At 43.0% G+C, this 22,275-nt stretch overlaps 1 protein-coding gene across 10 annotated transcripts in view; it reads left to right on the top strand.

Annotated features, from left to right (window-relative positions):
* Window positions 1–22,275, top strand: part of Runx2 (RUNX family transcription factor 2) — a 314,966-nt gene that overhangs the window by 162,366 nt on the left and 130,325 nt on the right. For all 10 annotated transcript variants that reach the window (XM_076915251.1, XM_076915248.1, XM_076915249.1 and 7 more), the window contains one exon: window positions 8,858–9,019. In XM_076915251.1, the coding sequence (XP_076771366.1) occupies window positions 8,858–9,019 (162 nt within the window). The remainder of the gene's footprint in view (window positions 1–8,857; window positions 9,020–22,275) is intronic.

Here is a 22,275-nt window from a genome sequence, read left to right as displayed (position 1 = left end):
TCCCTGGGTTTGCCTTCAGCTGGATTCCTGCCCTTTTTCTGTTATGATGCTGTCAGAAGGGAGAGTTTTAAATGCCACTGACTGTGCCACCCCACTAAACAAACAAAGCAGAACAAAAAAATAAGCCCGAATGACCTTCTTTTGCACTTAGTGTGAACGCTGGTGATTCCAGCACAGGCCAGCAGCTCCTCCCCCTTCTGCGTCACCTGGCTCCTCCCACTTCTGCCTTCTCATCTCAGGCTATGTTCACCCTTTTGTCAGGCTCCGTAAAGACACTATCTGTCAAGTCCTCAAAAGGACCACACTGTCTCTTTCCTAGGAACTAGATACCTGCTGTCTCTTTGTTTGTCCCCTGTTAACTCTACACAGTTACCTTCTTGGCTTCTGCCTCCTGACAAGGTCTTGGCTTAATCACCATGACATTAGGAAAGCTATGTCTGATGCCAAGGTTTCTTCCACCATCTGTTCCTATGGTGTCATAGATAGCTCCTTCTTATAACTTATCACAGTTAGATGACGATTTGATTAATGTCAGTCTCTCCTATCCAGCCGTAAACTCCAGAAAGGAGGAATTGCTAGTTCTATTTTTATCTATCACTGATATTCCTAGAGCCCAATATAGTACCAGACAGACAATAGTTTTCAATGGATGAACAAATGCCTAGGGACAATGGATAATTATATACCTGGATATAAATGTTACCATGCCTGAGGTGTGACACTCCAGGTACCCTATCTGACTAAAATTTGATTGACGCCAGCTCAATTTGAACTTGTATTTACTGTACCCATACTGATTTGAACTTAACGTCATGCCCCTTGACCAGTGCCATATCCTAGTTATAACTCAAATTATGAGCATACCCTTTGAATCTTACTGCTTTCCTTCTGTCCACCTTACCAGCAAGGTACAGGTTGTGATAAAGCTAAGGCCAGCTTAGATGTGACATATGACAGAACCTTCTGAGTCTTCTCTTGGGGTTTTCTTTAAATATGGACAGTGCCCCCCCATTTCTGTCTCACACTGTCCTGTGTTGTGTCAATGAAGACACACCTGTCAGCTCCCTGCTGAGAAGCACAGCTTTTTCTGGTTTCTGCCATTTCAACGTCCAGTTCTAGGATACAATATCTTTGGCTACACCTACCATTTCTTATTCTCTTCCCTGCTGCTGTCTCCAGGGATTCATTAAGCCCCACGTTTGCATTAATAACCCGCTGGCATGCTTACACAGCACCCAGTTTTATCCAAATGGCTTGCTGCTCTGTCCTGAAATTTCCATTCACAGCTCTGTGAATCAGTGGGTTGGTTTCTTGCCAAGTGCCTTTGTCTGCTAGCTTGCTTGGTTTGGGGACCAGATGAGAAGTCAGAATCCTATTCTTGGGCTTTCCCTATTATGAGCCACTTTGTGATGGAAGGTCCCTCTCTGTGACATTTCTCATCAGCTGTCTTTCACACTCATCTTGAGTTAGCCCCTGCATGGCTTCTGTCCTTTCTGTTGCGAGGCTGTCTCCGGGAAGGCCTGAGCAGGGAGCTCTCTTTCCTGAGCAGGGATCAGAATTTTATAGGTGGGAAAACCTTTCCCATATCCATCCTTACTTTGAGAGACCAGCAAGACTCTGATAATGTAAGTTACTGGTCTGTGGCAGCACACACGTACATGGCGGAGGCTATTCATGTTTAGATAGCGCTGGTCATTCAACACGAGGATCTGAATGGAGTGAAACAAACTCATTCTGAAAATTCAGTCTAGCTGAAAGGGCTTTTAGAGAACGCATAGGATGTAGCCTTGAGTGTTCCCTGTACCTTGTTTTGAACTATAAACGTATACAAGTATGGATGAATGTCAAAATATGTTTATTGTGACAGGAATGTGTGGGAAAGAGGACAGACAGTGATTATCTGTTAACATAATTGGCCATATTTGATCCTAGTAGTTAGTGGTCAAGAGGCATGGCTCTAAAGTAGACTCTGTTTACACTTCAATCTAAATACTCCATTTTTCTCAGTGAATACCTGAGCCTCACCCAGTCCTACTTGAATACTGAGTAGGGAAATTGGGTAAATGCTAAGAGGCGGCAGTGGAGGGGCTGTAGCTGGGCTCCTCACCTGTAGCTGTGGCCACTGCAGAGACACTGGATGGAAATCTCCGCTGTTGCCTTGTTTTACACGCAGTTCTTTTGGCATTGCCAACAGGAAGAAGCTTTTGTGTGCTAGCCCAGGCTTTGCCATGGTTCCCTGCTTCCTCTCTTCTCTATGTGAAGTCTAGCACCATGCCCATGGTGTGTCTCCTTGTGATTCTTAGGAAAACCAACCATTTATACACTCATGAGTGACTAAAGTGTTTATCCATGGAGACTTGCTGACACCAGCCTAGCAGTCTGGTTCCCTAGTCTCTCTTCTGCTGGGCTCACTGGCTGTCACACTCCTTCCCTTAACAACATTTAGAAAGTTCCACATGTTTTCCTAGAGCCAGTTCAGAGGGTCCCTCCCTCATGCTTCTTATTCTTAGTATCTAATGTTCAATCATACAGACATTTTGGTTATTTCTAAGTTTGAAGGCAGACAGCCCCTCCCATATCAGCTGATGGAGTGTGCAGCCACCCTCCGGTCTAGTTCCATGAGCACAGCCTGCTTTCCTGGTGTCCCTACCTTTGTGTGAATGGCTGTTTGCAGTTTTGTTGATGGATGTCAGACACCCAAGCTGCCCCTTTCCAGTTGCTTTCTTGCAGCCTGGGCCTTGTGCTGTCTGTGCTGCCATATTTGGGGTTTATAAAGAGAAAGCAGCATATGTGCTCTTTAGGAACTCAGAGGTAAGGTGCAGGGGCACTGTTGGAGGTGGAGAACTTAGAAAAACCGCTCTGCCATTGGTGCTTTATGGCTTCTTTCTAACCTCGGACTGTTCTTGAAAACACACATATATGCTTGGGACACACAGCCTCATTATGTCAAATGCTTGGTTCTTTTAAAGCCTTTTCCCCCTCTAGTTTCAAATGTAGCCCTAGCTCTTAGTAACTGCTCTTGGTTTCTTGAGGTAACTGGGATTTCCTCAAGATTCGTGATCACCGTAGTTCTGAGAGATCATATAAGGCTGCTGGGTGTTCCTGGTGGCACCGAGAGCTCGCTTCCATGCAGCTGGGGCCTTTTCTTTCTAGTTACCTGTGTTTCCAGGACCATCCACATCTCTGCTGCTCTCCTCTTTCTCCCATACATCACTCCTGTCCATCACGCCTGTAAGGACAACAGGCCCATTATTGGAAAGACCTGATGTTTCTCTCTCATATTTATGTTACAGGCCAGATTTGATTTTCAGTTCCTGCTAAACTCCTCTTTTTTAGGCAGTAGGAGTTTGTGCAGAAGTAAAGGTGGAATGATACTGAAACATGTTGGTGATAATTTACTATTAGTGTGTGCACATAAATTGTAATGCTAAAGGTTTTCTTTCTAGGTATTAATATTTATATAAAAATATTTACACTCCTGCAATGCAGTGAGGAACTTTGGACACTGGTTTTGGAGGTTGGCACATTAAACAAGAGTGAGCTGTAGTTCTAAAGCATCATGGGACTATCAAAAGTTTAACAACAGTGACTGGGGACACGGCTTATGGTCAAAAGCAATGCTGTTCTTCCAGAAGACCCAGACTCAGTTCTCAGCACCCACAACCAACTACACCACCAGTTCCATGGGATCTGACGCCATCTTCTGGCCCCCATGGGGACTGCACACATTTGTCATGGATACACACATGAAGACAAAACACCCATACATATAAAATAAAAATAACCAAGTCTTTAAAAACAAATCTTAAAAAGCCCAACATCAGTTTTGATTTCTTTTGATACCTTCTGAGAGATTTTAGATGCATTTACCCCTCACCCAGGATATGACCTCCAGGCCATATTTGACACTTTCATGCTTTGGGCTTCAAAATCAACACTAATCTTAGTTTGGAATCAGCCCCTAATGCTTTCATCCTGTTTCTGAAGACCCCAAAAGACAAGCCACACCATGTGGCTCTGGTGGGTTCAGGCAAAGGCACCCAAGGCTGAGCTGATTCATGATTAACTAGGTCTGTTGCAGAGCTAGGTTCTGTAATGTCTCCAGTACTGATTGTAGTGATACCTGCTCTGACTCATCTGAATACAGAGTGAATCCCAGAAGGCTCAGGTTTCTTCAGAAAGTGCTGTTCAGAAAGCACTCGTGAGAACCAGTTAAGGTGACTTATCTCCACTGTAGACATTAATCAATATATACACACACACATACACACTCACACACACACATACATACACACTAATGCACATATATACACACACACTTACACACATATACAGGTACATACACACTCATACACAAACACCCCCCCACACACATATACAAAAGCATATACTCCCACATATATACATACTCATACACAAACATAGCCACATGTAAACATACATACACACATATACACATACATGGCATACATACATAAATACACACATGCAAACATACACACATACAAAGACACATATGCATACACACATATGTTGTGGTCATATATTTAAGTTAAGATTACATACATATTCTTAATAAACAGATATTTTTGTTATTTTTCTCCCATCACAAGACTGGAAAATTGGAGGCTACGCTATTTGAAAAGATGGAACTTTCTGTTTCTGAGATGAAACCAAGTCCAAGTAGGAGCAGGGTCAAAGATAAAGATGATTGATTCGGGACATCTGTGTGATTAACGCAGAGGCAGCCTGACCATGTGCTGAGATCTTCTCAAGCTTGGGCAGGAGATGGTTTATTTCTCCTTGTGTTGCTAATGAAATTGAAGCTTAGACAGGCATGTCCTTTGTCCGGTCAGTGGCCCAGAAATGGTACCTGTGAGATCGATGGTTTGTTTGCTCATTCACCGAGGACTGGGTAAGGCCTGGGACAGGGGCCACTCAGAGGACACCCCTTCAGTATAAGGTTGTTGCCCCTCATACCTTATTTAGTATGATAAGGTATAGTACTTCTTGTACTTTATTTTTCTTTAGTCTCTCTTGTGCCTCCCCCCACCATTGTCATATGATCTTAGGATGAGGACTGACCTTGAAGGAGATTGGCTGAGCTGCAGTCAATCCTCTGAGAGACAAAGGACAAAGTATTCTTCCCTTGTTTAGTGTTTAGTGAGAACATCCTTGGGAAAGGCTTCCACTCAAAGCAAAGTTGTCTTTTAAGGGATCATTCTAGTTGACATCTGGCAGGCTGAAATTTTGTATAAAACTTCTCTTTCATAGCTTAAGAGAAATTTAGAATGATTAATTACGACATTTTATTATTATGTTATTTATTTAAGCCACCCGGAAGTTCGTTGCTGAGTGGCTTGTATGCTCAAGGCCTGCATTTAATTAACCATCTGATCTCAGAAGTATCGAAGAGCTTCGTGCACACAGAGATAGTCCAGATAGTGTGGAGTCGGACCTTTATTTCATGGATGATGATGCTGATTTGCCATTCACTGTGTATTATTTGATTTGGCCACGGGGGCTTAATTCAAAGATGGTATTGCCAGCTCCATTTAAAATCAGCAGCTCTACGAGAGACACCTTAGGTCATAAGGTCGAGCTTGCCCACATGAGTTGAAAAGTGCAATGATAACTTTCACATAGATCTTGGGAGTTATCAAAATGCTTTATTGTCATCTCATCTTCCAAACGTGACAGTAGTTATTATTGTATTCATTTCACAGACAGAGCCTTTTGGCTACTAAATAGGTACCACAAGAGGCAGTCAGCTAATCAGATCTGGCGTGATTCCTGTCATGCTCATGAAACCCAATCAGGATCGTTATTCCCAGTTCACAGATAAACCTCTGTGGCTAGGCGTTGAAGTGACCTACTCAACACAGTGGGGAGCTGTACACCTAGCCTCAGTCTGTCTTCACGGCCAGTGGACATAGCCACTTGGCCACCTTCGCTTCAGCATGCTATGCAGCTGATGTCACGTATCTAAACTGTAGGCTGACCCTCCATTGCACATGTCTCAGTAGAAGGCCTGTTCATTTCCCACTGTCCTGGGCTGTCTCTCTGCACAAGGAGAACAGCTCAGCTCATGTCACAACCAAGCACCCTCAATCCCTTTGTAATATGTATGTATGTGTGTATGTGTGTATGTGTGTATGTGTGTATGTGTGTATGTATGTATGTATGTATGTATGTATATATGTATGTTGTCGGTTGTCCTTTTCATCTGTTCAGAATGTGTTTGACTCCAGCCCCTTGCCTTTATGAGACAGATTTCCTGCTCTGTAAGGAGCCAACCCTTTCCCATCTGAAGATGGTTTCCCATTTCTCTAAATAGTAACTTACATTCGTGGTGGAAGGCAAAGAGTTATATCAGTATCTGAGGATAACAAGGACCAGTCACTCAGAGTTGAAATGCTGCCAATCTGTACAGTCTCAACCTTGGGAGTTTTAAAGCATAGAAATTCATTAGTTTTAATCATCAAATATCTTTTTGACTTCTGAAGAAAGTTTATGTTATTATAGTACTGACTTTTTCTTGAGTCATAAACTCAGGTAAATGTTTCTTAAACTTGAATTGGGGGTGTCCCCCCCATATCTATTAATGTCAGTAAACATCAGATAAATATCCAGATGTATTTAATTATTTCCACTCAAGGAAGTATGTCCTATTTAGATAATCTTTAAATAAATTGTTTCCAAACTGAACAAATAAACAAGAAATAGCTGAAACTCAGCCCCCTCAGCTACATAGAAAACCAGAGGCTTTAAACGAGGAACTGGCCCAGGAAAAATCTCAGTCTCATTATGTATTCATTTTTATTTTGAGAAATAAACCTGAATTGACTGTTCAGATACGTTTTTTTTTTTTTTAAATTAAGCTGTTGATTTTCAAAGAATAAGAGTCAATTCAATGGCGAGTTTTATACCCGTTCCAAATATGCTAAACCTCTGATGTGTTTTAAGCATGGAATGAAAAATGAAGACTATTTTGTGTTTGTTGTTTGTTAGTTCTGTTTTAAGATAAGAATGTAAGAATGAGGGCTGCAGAGATGGCTCAGAGAATTGGGTCACGTACTACACTTTCAGGGGTTTGGGAGTTCAGTTCCCCTGGCAATGCATGCCTTCCAACTGCCGACATGGCCAGCTCTAGGGGATCCAGTGCCCACTTCTGGCCCCTGTAGGCACCTGCTCTCATCACACACATGCACACGCACACGCACACACACACATGCACACACATTGAAAGTCTCCTGTTGTAGTAGTCTCCTCCTAAATAGATTTCCGTGCAATCTCATATTCCCATGATCAGGTTAGTATAATAATCCCTTTATGGATGAGGAAACCCAGGCTCTGTGTGGTCAAGGCCAAGTGGGGAACCAGTTATAAAACAGTTGCAAAGCCCATCTATATGCAAATACACCAACCATCCTGTAAAAAGCCAACTTTGTTCATGTTTGAAGTTAGCATGACAATTTTTAAGTTTGCATTTAAAATCAATTAAGTGAAATTTGCATATGATTCTGTTAGTGGACTTTTGAGAAAGATTAAAACACAGTCTTTATGTTGGAAATAGCAACAAGCTTACCTTCTTATCTCTGCCCAAACCACCCTGAACACACCCAGTTTCACCTAATCCAAGAAGCTATGCATGTTTGGGTCTAGATAATACTTGAATGGGTAACCCATTGGGAATCTCAGGTAGTATGGGCTCAAAGGGGAAAACACAACACAACACAACACAACAAAACTGCCTTCTCTTTTCTTAGGTAAATGGATGCTGGCTTTTTAATAAAAGCCTTGAGCTTCCATGTCTCAGAACCCAGCAGAGAGATGTCAAAGGCATTGTCAGCTCTCATCAGTTAACCTTGATCAGTTTTCTGCCCATCATTTTTATTATCAATGACTGTAGGAAGCTCTAAGCCACAGTTCAAACAGATGATATTTTAAAAAAAGAGAGAGAGAGAGAGAGAGAGAGAGAGAGAGAGAGAGAGAGAGAGAGAGATTTGAGTGGTATTAAAGCATTTCCTATTCTCCTGTTTGGGGTCATCGTCTTGCTGTCAGGAACTTATATGCTTGCTCTTGAATCTGGATGGCAATATAGCTTTTCAGTATTTAGTCACAGTTGGTCTTTACGTTGACTTTTGTCTTTTCTCCCAGGTTATTTTCTGGTTTTGCTTTATTATTAGATAATGTATCCTGCTTCCTTCTTTTCTAGTGAGTTAGCATCCTTCCTCTCCTCTGTTCTCTTCCTCATCCTTGCCCCTGGACTCCCCCATTAGAAAATGCCATCCCAGTGACTCCCAGAGAGAGAGCTCATTGCAGGGGAAGCACAGAATCAGGCACTCTAAGAAGGAAGAAGCACCCCAAAACATGGCAGCCAGATAAACAACAGTTAAAGGCACAGTCTACATCTTTTGACAAATAATATGAGTTAATTGACAGAAAAAAAATATAATTAAAAACTGTGTTCAGGGAAAAAATTTTTGAAAATACAGAGAATAAATAAAATAAATTCTGCTTTTTGAAAATAAGCAAAGTGGATTGTTTTCTAAATGGCCACTAGACCTTCCAAATAGAAATATTTATGCATAAGAGATACAAATGGGCCTTATGCACAGACGTACACACCCATTTTGTCATGTTCATTGAGACATCAAGTCTACAGAGCTCTGGGCGACTTGAGGCCTAGAAGGGAGAGGCCGTGGGATTTATTTATTCTTCTTCTTATTTATTTTAGAGTCTCATTTTTTTCTTCTGTGCTGTGTCTTAAGTTCTGGGCTGCATGGGTTTTAGGCTGTGGAAGCTGGAATACTGAACAGGTTTTGTGTTTCATCTTTTTTTTTTTCCTTCCCAGATCCCAGGCAGGCACAATCTTCCCCGCCGTGGTCCTACGACCAGTCTTATCCCTCTTATCTGAGCCAGATGGCGTCCCCATCCATCCATTCTACCACACCGCTGTCTTCCACACGGGGCACTGGGCTACCTGCCATCACCGACGTGCCCAGGCGCATCTCAGGTAAAGACCAAGCTTTAACTAGAAGCCCACCCCTGCACAGGGGCTGGGGTGGGGGTGGTGATGGAACAAGCCTGGCTTAGCTGTGCTGCTCACAGTCACTGTCTATGTCTATGGAGACAAGTGACCTTAGGTACTCAGTCTTCTGCATGTACGGGGCTCTCAAACACTTGAACATTCTTAACTAAAGAGATGAAAATCCACTAGAGATGTCATACTTTTCTTAAGATAACCTTTAGTATTACCCAGTCAGTTACTGTCCTGCAGAATTGTATCCTGTTAGAGGGGTACTGTCTTACAGCTAGCACCTTTTCTCAAAGGTCACATGCTACATCTTCCTCTGCTTGTAAGCCAAAGGACAGACTGATGGTAACACCCTCCATTCCTAAAACCCAGGCTCCATAGTAGCTAGTTCCAAGAGAGACACCCTCAAGCTTAAGGTATTTATGAGAGAGACCTAGTCACTCACAGCACTGCGAGCCCCAGAGGAACCTTGAAAGGCAGCATATGGCAGCTCAAGGTCAAGGCACACTGTCACTCTATGGTGCCCCCCACACTCACAAATCTATCTCCCCAAAGACCCCCAAAGCTGTGGATATTTGAATGTGCATCTGCAATGACCTGGCCACCCTCCTCTCTATCCTGTAGGATTTAGCAGAGGGAGCCAGAAAGTTACCATAAAGACTTCAGACAGACCTGTAGAGCGAGAAGCTAAAGGCTCTCCCCGACCATATGAGTCCCATAAATAAGGAAAGCAATCCCCCCTCACTGTGATATACACCCCACTCTCATTAATAATCAGATATGACTCCACAGGGCCACACAGCCACTGTGTCTCAGGTAATCTTGTGTCAGCCTTTGGGCCCCAAGCACCTGTTTGACTCCTGGCCAGGTTAATGCCTTTCTTTCTCTCTTTCTGTTTCTGTTTCTGTGTGTGTGTGTCTTTCTCTCTCTATCAATTGTCTGCAAAGCTCGGAGTCGTTACTCTCTTGCTGAGCCATCACTGACAAGCTGAAGCTCCACCAGCAGGCTCCCATTAGTCCACTCTCCTTTGTTTCTTTCAAGTTGGGAGGAGGGAAGGCTTTGTTTCTCAAGCGAGTAGCGGGAAAGGGCTCTCTGGTCCCAGTGTCTTCACATTTTCTGCTGCAGATGGACTCCCCTGGGGTGAGTAGGGATGGGAGATGGTGGAGGGAGAGCTGGAAGGTTCTTTGGATAACCATGTTTCCACATTTTATTGACCACTGCTGCCTGTGCTTATGAATCACATGACATCTGTTGGGAGCTGGGCCAAGGATCATGTAGTATGGTCGTTTAGTTTTCCTCTGTTGAGTGAAATCACTGTCTCCTTTAGGCAAGACATCCATCAGGGATACAGGAGAGGAAGGAGAAGACACACAGGGGGCTAGAAAGTGTGCATGGGGCTGGGGTTGACTTAGTTTTGATTGTTTCACCTGTATTTCAGATGAAGAATTGTTTTTACTTAGAACCAAAGTTCCTCTTGGACTTGTGCAAGACTTGTGTGTGTCTAGGGTCCCTTTGGGCTTCCATCAGACTAGTCCTTTGCAGTTGAAGCAGATTTTTTGCTCTTTGAAAAAGCTCCAGTGGAGAGATGGCTCAGCCATTATGAGCACCTGCTGCTTTTAAAGGATACAAGTTTGTCTCCCAACACTCACATTGGGCAGCTCAAAACCACCAATGACTCCAGTTCCAGGGGATCTCATAGCCTCTTCTCGTTTCTATGGGGGCCAGGCACACACATAGTACACATACATACACTCAGGCAACCACACATGCACAGAAAATAAAAGTAAAATAAATCCTTGAAAAGAAAGAAAGGGCCCCAGAGGACAATAGAGACACAAACCTACATAGTATTGTTAGCGAGGTGTGTTCATATATAGATTCATCATGGAAACCGCTGTATACTGCCTTCAACAGATGATCACCCAGTGGGCTAGGCATTAGAGTTTGCTGTTCACACATGTGATGCGGATCTAGCTGGTTATTTTGTTCTTGTCACTTCAAGCATTTCCATGAAGAGTGACACTATAGCTCGTTTCCATTCTACAGAGAAGGAGGCAGGAGCCGAAGCTGGCTGGTTATACAGCTGTTCATTGATCTTAAGCCAAAGGCAGGAATGTGCCCCCACTTTATACTGGTTTCAGAGGCAGTTCAGTCCAGTTTTGTCCTCTTCTCTGAGCATCTCAGTGAGTCGTGACTGGTAAGAGGAGTAACATGGAGCCAAGGTGGGAGGTTCTGTATAAACATTACAGAGAACAGAAAATCCCTCCTGTCAGCATGTGGAGAAACAGGAAGGAACAGGCAGCTGTGGACTGTCAGGATCTGAGAGAATCCTCTACCTCCTGACCTCGCTCTTGGTTATGGGACTATGCCTGAACTGGAGCACTACCTGATGGCCTCAGATCATACCTCAAGGGGCGAGTGCATGGTCCACTCCCCAGGGCCCATCCTTGGGATCATGATGGAGAGATGGTTCTTTTGTAGGGTCCTAGGGGCCGAATTACACAATTTCTACTTTATCATTATTTACCTCAGTATATAAAGCCATCCTCAAGATACATGAGACTGGCCTTCTTCCTACAAGATTTGAAGGTTTTTTTTTTTTTTTTCCTCTCTCTCTCTAGAAAATAAAACCCTGTGGATGTAATATGTGTGTACCATGCCAGGTCCTCTGGTCTGCCTCTAATGTAGACAGCTCAAATGCCAACCTCCATCACCATACCCCAAGAAGTCCTGTGGTCATCTTCACGATGCTTTTGGGACATATCTCCCCATCTAAAGGGATACACAAAAATACTTGCCAGTGATGCTAGATGACCTGACTTAGGTTTATGAAACTTTATTAATTACTGGGAAAGTATACACTATTCAGGATAGACCTGACACACAGTATGTGGCATTATAGCTGATATACTGAAGCTAAGTTGTTTTTAAAGTTGTGTATCTGTATGTCATTTGCAGGAAGGCTTGGCTTAAGTTACTGTAATAAATAGGAACCTAAACTTTTTAAAGGAGATTATTTGCTTAATAAAAACGAATTCCCACAAAACACATTTAAAACAAAAAAAAAAAGTGATTTGGAATATTTCAATGTCTAAATGAGTTAACACTCCTGTGGAGTTAAAAAACACACTTCATAAAATATATAGCACACAGAATTACTGAAGTATTCACATTATTGCTATTAAGATTTATAATGAATATTTACAGAGCTAAACTCAGGACATTCACAAAAAGTCACCAGAGTATCAAGAAAAAAATTAATTATGTAATAAATCAAAAATCTTAAGTTGTACTTGTATTTACTAGGGATGGGAGAGTTCTCTGTTCCAAGAATAGAAACAATTATAAAGATGAGTTTCTAAAGAAATTCCAGTTCACCCTAAAATGCTATTCAAAAGGGATACTCTGAATGATTGTACTTGAAGACCCCAGTAAAGGAGCGGGTTCTTCATTTCCTCTGTGTGTGCCCTTGCCTCTAACTTTTCAAGTGTGGATTCAGTTCTAGAACCTAACGAATTATGTCCGTAGTATACTCTGTTTATCCCCTATAGTTTTCTTTCTGGAAGCCAGGCAGGAACAAAAGCAGGTCTACTAAAACGCTGGAGCCCAGATGCCTGAGCTCCCCAGTTCATTACAGAGGAATGTGTGCTGCTAGAAGACTTGAAGTTCACAGGCACAGCATGAAAAGAATCAGGGTATTTCCTCTTATTCTCATTCAGCCTTAAATAGTGTTGTAACAACAAGAGTCACAGGCTCATAAGCAAACACCAGTTTACTTTTATTTAGCTGACAAAAGGGTCTTTCTTCATTGTAATGACTTTGGAGCATACTCAGTTCTATTATAAAAGTCAGGTTCAGCTTATCAGACACCAGCCTCATGACGTCACAGTGCAGAAGCAGCCCTGAACATCCTGGGCTTCTTACCCCACCACCTATATTACAATAAGTAAGACCTTCTATAATAAACTAAGCGTGGGGAACATCCTGACCCAGGTGGCTTTAAAGGTGACCTCACCTCATCTCATGATGTGCCACAGAAGTAGGCAGAGTCATTGCTCAGTGCTTCCTTAAAGAAATAGGTTGAGACAATGGAGACAATGATACAGAAGCTGTATCAGGGCTTTACCATTGTAACAGTGCCATCTGTCACCAGTGCTGCTGGGTTTGTGCAAGGCGCTTGTGTGGCTTCACATAATGATTACAGTTAGTTTTCTGGAGGTCATTACAAAATACTCTGTAGATAATTATTGACCTTCAGACTGTGTTTCATGTACGAATCCTGCCACTGAAAGAAGGGAGATTCCTTACTGACTGAGTCTGTACTTTTGAGTCCAATGGGGAGACCTTATTCTCTTCCTACCTTGGAATCTACAGCCCTTTCTACTTCAGCTGGCTCTTTTCCCTTCCTTCCTCTCTCCTATCTGACCACCTCTTCAGTGACGTGGAGGTGGAAGGGACAGGTGCAGGCAATTCCCTATGGCCTCTCTCAGTGGCCTGCAGTACTCTCTGGAGGTTCCATTAATGACACATGCTGGACACACAGGGAAGAGTCAGAGATGTTGTCTGCCTCGTTACTTTGGGAGAGGCCACCAGGAGTTATACTGAGAACTTTTTCATGGCATATGCTTTTAATATATATATATATAAAATATGTGCCACAGAAGTAGGCAGAGTCATTGCTCAGTGCTTCCTTAAAGAAATAGGTTGAGACAATGGAGACAATGATACAGAAGCTGTATCAGGGCTTTACCATTGTAACAGTGCCATCTGTCACCAGTGCTGCTGGGTTTGTGCAAGGTGCTTGTGTGGCTTCACATAACGATTACAGTTAGTTTTCTGGAGGAAAAAAAAAATATATATATATATATATTTACTTTTCCCTGACAGTTTCTTTTTCTTTTTCCTGTATAAGCAAATAGTCTTGACTCTCTTCTTTAAATATCTTAGTATCAGAAGCAGTTTTGCTCAGCTTCACAAGGCTGTTGAAAAACTTTCCATCCTAAGGGCTCTCAGTTGATATTTCCCAAACTCAGCAGCATAGACTGTAAAAGAAAAAAACAAACAAACAAACAAACAAAAAAACAAGCCACTGACAATTATTGTGTCCATACCATAGGTATAGAAATTTCCAGCGGGGAGTTGGGCGGCCGTGTGGTCACTTGAGATGCATCAGGCCCACGTAATTGAAAACCTGGTGGCATTTGATGGAGTTCATTTATGGATCAGTCCCTGTCAAGTCTCCTGAGTCCAGATTTTAAAATCAATAGCTGCAGTGGTGTGTCCCATCCATGGGAGCACTTACTTCTCCATGTCCAAGAGCAAGGCCTCCCTCTTGAAGAAAAGAAAAAGAAGACTCTAGCAACAAATACTAATAAACCAGAAAGTTAAAACAGCCTTAATTAAATATTAGAGATCCTCCATTTTTTTTCTGCAGAAAAAATATTAAGAGCCTGTTTGGTAAACACGCCTCTGCCACAGCACCACTGGCAAGTAATTAAGTTCAATGAGAGCCACTCTTATTTTGAAGAGGGTCTCTGTTTAAAGCCATAAAGGGGGGAAGTTGTTAAATTTAATGGACCCTAAACAAAGGCAAGTGCCATGTGTTAACAATGGCATGTCCCATATTCCTCTCCTCATATCAATGGTGATTGACCTGAACATTTTCAAATTTGTAGGTCAGGGTTCATCTTGCTTTCCCTAAAAATAGTCTGTCTTTCGACAAGAGCAGATGGTGTTTTAATCCCACTTGAACCTCCATTTACTCTAGTGCTGGGAACAAAGACATGGTTTCCAGTTCTGCCCTGTCCATCGGAGAATGTTGGCGCAGGCCGTAAGGCTGACTAAGCCTGTTTGCATGACTAATTGCAGTTATTTTTAGTTAGCCTTGGGTACCCCAGCTCAGTGTAACCTGTGCGTGTGGTTTGACTCTGATTTTTTTAAATACATAGATCTTGTCAATTGTTACCGGGGCAGGGTGGGGGTGGAATTTACCTCTGACATGTGCAACCACCCACACAAAGGGCACAGATCTATTAAAGAAAGGGGCGATGCTTATACAGAGACAAAAGGCACGTGATCACACATTTTCCTATATGGTTTGATGCAGCTTGCTCTCACAGGAGTGTGTGAGCCCTCTGACCAGATGTACTGACTTTCTCGGGACACGGGTTGCTGTGACCCGGGAAGAGCATGGAAATAGTTTAGCTGAGGAAAACCTGATTTTAGTTTCAGCATCACTAGGAGTCTTTGTGCCGTTCTCAACTGCATCCCTTGGCTTAGTGTGTACCTCAGTGGCTCCATGGAGCAAAGTGACTCGACATTGCTTGTCAGTCATATCCGTGTATCTCAGAATGCTTCAAGGAGGAAGGCGACATCAGGACTTACCAAATAAATGTCAGGGAGAAAACCAAGTTGCATTACTACTTTTGAAAGAATAGAAAATGCTGATGTGTGTGCGCACATCATCACATATGTATGGTTTAAATTAATAGTTATGCTTCATAGCAGTTCTGCCTTATTGCAGGAAGACTAAGTAGAACATAGAGCTTGCAGATCCTTCAGCCACCACCCACCAACTCCTGTCATTTATGTCTTGCATTATTACAACTGAATACTGATTCACTGCTAGGACATTGAGCACACAGTCTACCTCAGGGTTCACATTTGGCATTGCACAGTTCTGTGGGCCTTGCCGATCCTATAATATCTCAGACCCCACCATTGCAGAATAATATAGACTAGGTCCCCACTCTGCCCTTCATACCTACCTAATAGCACCCCCCTCCTTCCAAGGCCCTAGAAAACATAGATATTTTTACATTTCTATGGTTTTGAACTTTTTGAAATAATTGGGATTAAAAACATATATGGTAGAAAATTGCTATATTTTTAAAACTTAAATACTCTTTCTGCACCCCTATCTTCTTTTGCCATAGACTCTGTTCATGATATTTCTGTTAGAAAACCTTTACACACACACACACACACACACACACACACAAATAAATTAATGTGCTTAATTAAACAAGGAGGGGGGAGATTTTGTTCACCTGGAACAACAAAAGGCCAAAACTAGAGAGACTTTTGTTGTTGATAAGGACAGGAAATGACACGGCCAAAGTGTGCATAAGCAGTATATATTTTTATCTCCAGCTCCTATTGCAATGTGTTTCATATTTAGAGCATATATCAAGACTACATCTGTTTCCAGAACTTTCTGCTAACAGTTAGTAATCATGCCAAAACATACTCTAGGTCCAACTTGAAACCAAAGGATCAAATAGAATTTTTGATTTCTAATTTTGAGCCTGACATTAATTACGGCCATCATGCAATAAAGTGTCAGGGGCTTTTCTGAGAAAATGATGGACGTTACATGAACTCAGTGGTAAGTGGAAGGAAAAGCTGTTCTCCCAGAACAGAGCAAATGATCTCTCCTTGACAACTGTCATTTCTCAGGAAACCTCACTCTTCCTGGCACCAAATTTTCCTGAGGTTTTTCACGTAAGGGTTCATGTCACCCTGTGGTCCCAGTTAGTGACCCCTGGGTGTGCTACTGTTGCCCTTGTTTGAACCTGGTACTCAGAGTCAAACTCCATCTTTATCTTCAGCCTCTGTGCTGTGTTGTTAGCCCTTTACATTCCTTCTTGGGTTGGATATCTTCCTTCAGTTACTTCAATTCAATTTATTGAGTTGAGTTGAAGTGTGCCAAGGCAGGCCAGGAATGGCAGACGTAGAGAGCACAGTCTCTGTGTTAGAGAGACATAACCCTTCTCATCCAGGAGACATGACATGGCCAGCAGGGAGCTAGATCACAGTCATGTTGTGATGCAGCCCAGGATAGACCAGCAGAAGCCACAGATGCTTGGAGTCTTAGTGAGCAGGGACCTCCTGCACCTCTCTTCTGCTCTATTAACTTACACTTGTAACCCACTTAAAGCCAATGCCTTTAGGAAAGTAAAAAAAATCAGATTTTTTTCTTAATAAAAGATCATCCTTTTATTCTGAATTGCTTCAACAATTTTATATTTGCAGCTTAAGCAGTTGCCTATATTATGTTTGGCTTTGTAACATTTTTTAATAATGATTCTAAAAATATCTAATAGGAATGTATGAAATCGTGTCTTTCCTTAGCTGGATGGAAAGCTCCTGCAGCCCAGGAACTAGGCTTTTAATCCCCTGCTATCTCTCTGTAACTCTGGCTGGATTGAAAGCTCCCTTAGGCCCCAAATTGGGCTCCATAATCCTTTTCTATCTCTCTGTAACTCCTACTTTCGTGCCCTCCTTGCTTTCATAAATGCCCATGGGAAGCCATTGCCTACAGTTGGAAAGCCTGCTCAGTAGACAGTGCTGTGAGCCTACGGGCTCACTGTGCTGAGGGTTTTTTGAGACTAGTTAATGCTTCTAGAAGTGGGGTCCCAGGGGCGATGAATGACTGCTGCCATTTACCTGAATTTCATAGTCTGTAAGTACATATATGTTCCAGCAAGAGATACAGTGTGAAGTCAGCATGCTTCCCTTAATAAAGTGAAACAAGACAGTCTGAACTATGCTTTAACAGGTGTGAGCCCATACGTTTGTCACTCACAGCAGTTAGAATAGACAGATATGCAAGTGTTCATGACATGTACCTGAGTTTGCTCTCTGTTGCCGTGGTAAGCACCATGACCAAAAGCAACTTGGGGAGGAAAGTATTTATTTCATTTTATACTTCCAGGCAACATTTTATCACTGAGAGAAACCAGGGCAGGAACTGAAGCAGAGACTGTGGAGGGGTGCTGCTTACTGGCTTGTCTCCCATGGCTTGCTCAACCTGCTTTCCTAGGTATCTTAGGGCCATCAGCCTAGGGATGACACCACCTGAAGTGGACTGGTCCTCCCACACCAATCATTAACAAAGACAATGACCCTCAGACTTGCAAATGGGCCAATCCAATGGAGGCAATGACTCAGCTGAGGTTTCTTCTCCCCAGGTGACTCTAGCCTGTGTCCCATTGACAAAGGCTACTTAGAAAAAGAGGTATGTCATTTGTCCTATTCATAAATACAAACGAGGGTCATGCATTCTAGGAAGAATGGAGACATTAAAGTCCCTTGCTCTTGGCACTGCCCGTTGCTTGCTTCATTGATCTGACTTCTTAGCAAATAGTGGTCCCTCCCAGCTGGTCGAGATGATTCCAGCTCTCTCTGCAGCCAAAGTGGTCATGGTTCCAGCTGTCTGTGTAATTGGTAATAATGCTACAGCTAATGGAATAATAACAACGAAAATGATGGTTCTAAACAAGTCCCACCCTGTGCCAAGGAGGGCGTGGAGTCATGATGAATAATCAACACATCCATGTGGCCACAGGAAATCCATGCATGAGTAAGAAGAGCCCCTTCTAAATAAATAACTATGAAGAAATAAGAACAGACTTAAGACAATTAGTAATAGTGTTGTTCTCACCATCATTTGAGAAATCAGCCCCTGAGCTCCCTGTCTGTACATCAGGAAAACACAATCTAATCAGCATGATGTAAAAAGCTCATGGAGAACTGACTATGTGATTCTAAAAGTGAAAGTTTGGTCCTCTAGGCATTTAACTGAGAAAGTTAAAGTTCCCTGACTTAAAAATGGCCAAGTGTCAAAGAATCCCCTGAAGGGTTAACAAGACTCCTGGGGCCTCTTTAACTTAATCACTGGCTGAAGCCTTTGAATAGGCAGTGCATCCCTCAGAAGGGCATCGGAGATACTGAGGAAGTACCAGTTGCTCCATCAAAATTGTGTTGACATGGTTTCAGGAAAGCATTTCCCCACAGCCCCTGACCAACCATAGCATCACTGAGAGTGCACTGGGCACAGGACAGGGCTGGGATTTGAGGAACTGGTGTGTGTGTGTGTGCCTCTGAGTTCTTGAGCTGATTGCTGAATTTCTATGGGTCTAAGTTTTCCTGCTGAGTGAGCAGACCTTGTGGGGCGTGGTATCTTCTAGGGTAGATCATAGAGCTTTGGATGTTGGCAAGTGTAAGTTAAAGCCAGAATGTGTAGGTTTTCCATAGGGAAAAGATGTAGTAATCGTATCAACAGCAAACCAAATACAGTGTCGCTAATCTCCATGAAGGTGAGGGGTTATTCATCGAAGGAATCACTTATCATTACGTACTTCCAATAAATGTCAGAGAAAGCTATGCTTTGGTATTCACTTCCTTATGAGGGCGTTAATACCCAAAATGGTGAGCATTCAGACCCTGTCCACTGATCCCAGCTGAACACTGCCTAATGTAGGGCCTCAGAGGTGCGGTCATCAGAATCCATAGATAGACCAAACACTGAAGATTAATTTTTTTTAATTAAGGGATTTAACTTTGTCATTTTTGCATGATGTTATGTGGCTGACTTGTGTTCATTCTCTAAGAATGAGTGTGACTAAAGTTCAGGGTCAGCTGGTTCTCCTGCAGGCTGCAGCCCCTCTCTCTAACCTCAGCTGCCCAGGCTTGGAGAATAGGCGAGACCAGAGGACAAGGCTCTACTGAATAGATAATAGTTATAGATGCAGTTAAAGAATCCTGACAGCGCTCTTGCTAAACCATTGATGTGTGTGTGTGTGTGTGTGTATGTGTGTGTGTGTGTTCCAGTGTGCAGGTGCCCCAGAGAAGCCAGAGATTCAGAATCTCTTTGTAGGTCTAGTTGCATGCAGTTGTGAGCTGCCCACCATGGTCCTCTGGAAGAGTGGCATACTCTCTTAACTCTCCAGTCCTATAAAAATATGTCTTAACCTAAGTTACTACCAATGCTAAATCACTCATCCATTGAATCTCTACGACTTGTAGAACAGATCCTGATGAGCAAGGCAGAAAAACTCTCGGAGCTTTTGTGTTGTCAGACAGCTTGGTGACTAAACCCTCAGTACAGGGAGCCAGACCCCTTGGTAAAAGTCTGGATCTCATAACTAGTGAGGACACTCAAGCTCGGTTTAGGCCAGAGCAGTGGCAAAACCAGATTTCATTGCAGCAAAAGGCAGTAGACAAGGTGCATTCTGGGACTGAAATAGTTCTATGTGTTTTCTTCCTCCTAAAATGCAGGTCGTGTCTTTTCAGAACTTTCATAGATTTGCATCCAGTTCCTCTGACTTTTAAGGTCAGCACATAGGTGTGACCAAGCTAGCTCTGCAAATGCTCACTAGACAGGCATGCTGGGAGTAGGCCGCAATGCCCACCAAGTGAAGAGAACCCTGGGTGAGGAACTAGTAGTGAATTCAGGCTCGTAAGCTGGCGTTGTCCATTTGAGAAGTCGCAGTGGGGTCTCTCCATGGAGTGAGTATTGCCGTGAGTGGAGGACAGAGGATTCAAAGTCAGGGCTGAATCCTCAGTAGAAAGGCCTTGACCTCAGAAGAGCTGGGGCCTTTTTTAGTCAGGATCGCATAACTGCCAGCTAAAATGAAAGGAGAAAGGCTTAGGTTGGCAGGGCTGTTGGCATTGCCCTTATAGTAAGCCTCTACTCCCTCCTCAGGTTCTTTGGGTCGCAAAGAGATTTTCCTCAAGGTAGCAAAATGCCTTAGTAGCTGAGGCACTTGCTACCCAGCACATCAATCTGCATTCGATTACCAGGCCACAGATAGTGAACAGAGAGAATTGACTCCCACAGACTGTCCTTGGACCTCTGTCGCTGAGCCATGGTACATGTGTGTTTTCTCTTTCTCTCTCTCTCTCTCTCTCTCTCTCTCTCTCTCTCTCTCTCTCTCTCTCTCTCTCTCTCTCTCTCTCTCTCTCTCATTTCCTCCCTCTCTCCTTGCTTTGCCAAAACATTTGATGAAGGCAGTTCAAGGAAGGGTTGACTTTAGCTCATAGCTCTGAAGAATTCCATCCATCATAGTGGGACGGTATGGTGGGAGGAGCCGGAAGCAGCTGGTCACATGGCTTCTGCAGTCGGGATGAAAGGAGAGCTCAACTTCCTTCTTCCTCTAGGACCCCAGCACAGGGAATCTTACCACACCATTAGGGCAGGTCTTTCCATCTCAACCCAACCCAGAAAGTCTCACAAATGTGCCCACGCATTTGTGCTTTGGTGACTGCAGCCTGTCGGGCTGACAATCATAACCAACTATCCAAGACAATGAAAGAGGACTACAGTTAAAAGTAAGAATCAGTGAGAGGAAGAGGCCAACCAGAATGACAGATTGCAGATAGAATCATCCAAAGCAAAGAGCAAAATGCGAAGCCTGGGTGATCTATTGGCAAGAGGGGTGTTTTCTCCCCCATGAGCCAAGATGCGTTTATGCATTTGTAAACAACATTGTATTTTTTGTTACATTTTGGTTTCTTCAAAGTGAACCCAATCTAAACGTTTGCTTAGTCACATTTCAATAAGGTTTAAGTTCTAACTGCAAGGTGCAGAATGTAGGCCTAACGTTTGGGGGAAAAAAGAACTTCCTAAAGGATTTATAACAATGTGTAAAAGATGTGACTATTGATTTCCCTCCTCCTGACATGGGGAGAGACTATACAGGACTTGCATCAGGCTTTGGTACCGCCCCTTCCTCGTTATGTTACTGCCTGAGGAGTAAGTTAAAAACAGATCAAAGGGGCCTCAAGGTAGGAAAAGGAAGACGTGGTATGTTTCGCTCTTTGTAGACTTTATTTTTTTATTTTTATCTTTTAAGGTGTATGTGTGTTTGTGGTGCATGGTTATTAGTGTGAACGTGTGCATTTTGTGCATGGGGTGTGCATGGAGGCCCAGGGCTGACAGCAGGTGTTTTTATAATCACTCTCCACCTTTATTTAATTTTTACTTCACTTTTATTTAATTTTTTATTGCTTGTGTTTCATATATTAATGTAATAAATTTCATTTTCACCCCATTTCCCTCTCTTATCCCCCCTCCAACTACCGCCCCTTTTCTCACCTTTAATTTTTGCAATGGAATCTCCCACAGATTGGGCTAGGCTGGCCAGCCAGTGAGCATCAGAGATCTGCCCATCTCTCCCTCCACCTGCCTTTAGCATTGTGGCGATAGGCATACTGCCCGGCTTTGTGATGGGTCCTGGGGATCCAAATTCAGATCTGTACGCTAGTTTGGCAGGGACTTCATTGTTGAGCCTTCTCCCCATCCCTGGTAGATCTACGAGTTGCTGTTTGACATGTAGTCTTTGGACCTGCAAAACTCTGCTTTATAGCATAGGTAGTGTGTCTTGTGCATTGCCACCTCCTCGGGATGATCAGTTGTATCTTTCTGTTCTGTTCCTCTTTGCTACATTTTG

Source organism: Arvicanthis niloticus, chromosome 17, assembly GCF_011762505.2.
Source record: "Arvicanthis niloticus isolate mArvNil1 chromosome 17, mArvNil1.pat.X, whole genome shotgun sequence".
NCBI classification, from domain to species: domain Eukaryota; kingdom Metazoa; phylum Chordata; class Mammalia; order Rodentia; family Muridae; genus Arvicanthis; species Arvicanthis niloticus.
Note: the sequence above shows the minus strand (reverse complement) of the source record. Positions and strands in the feature narration are given on the sequence as shown.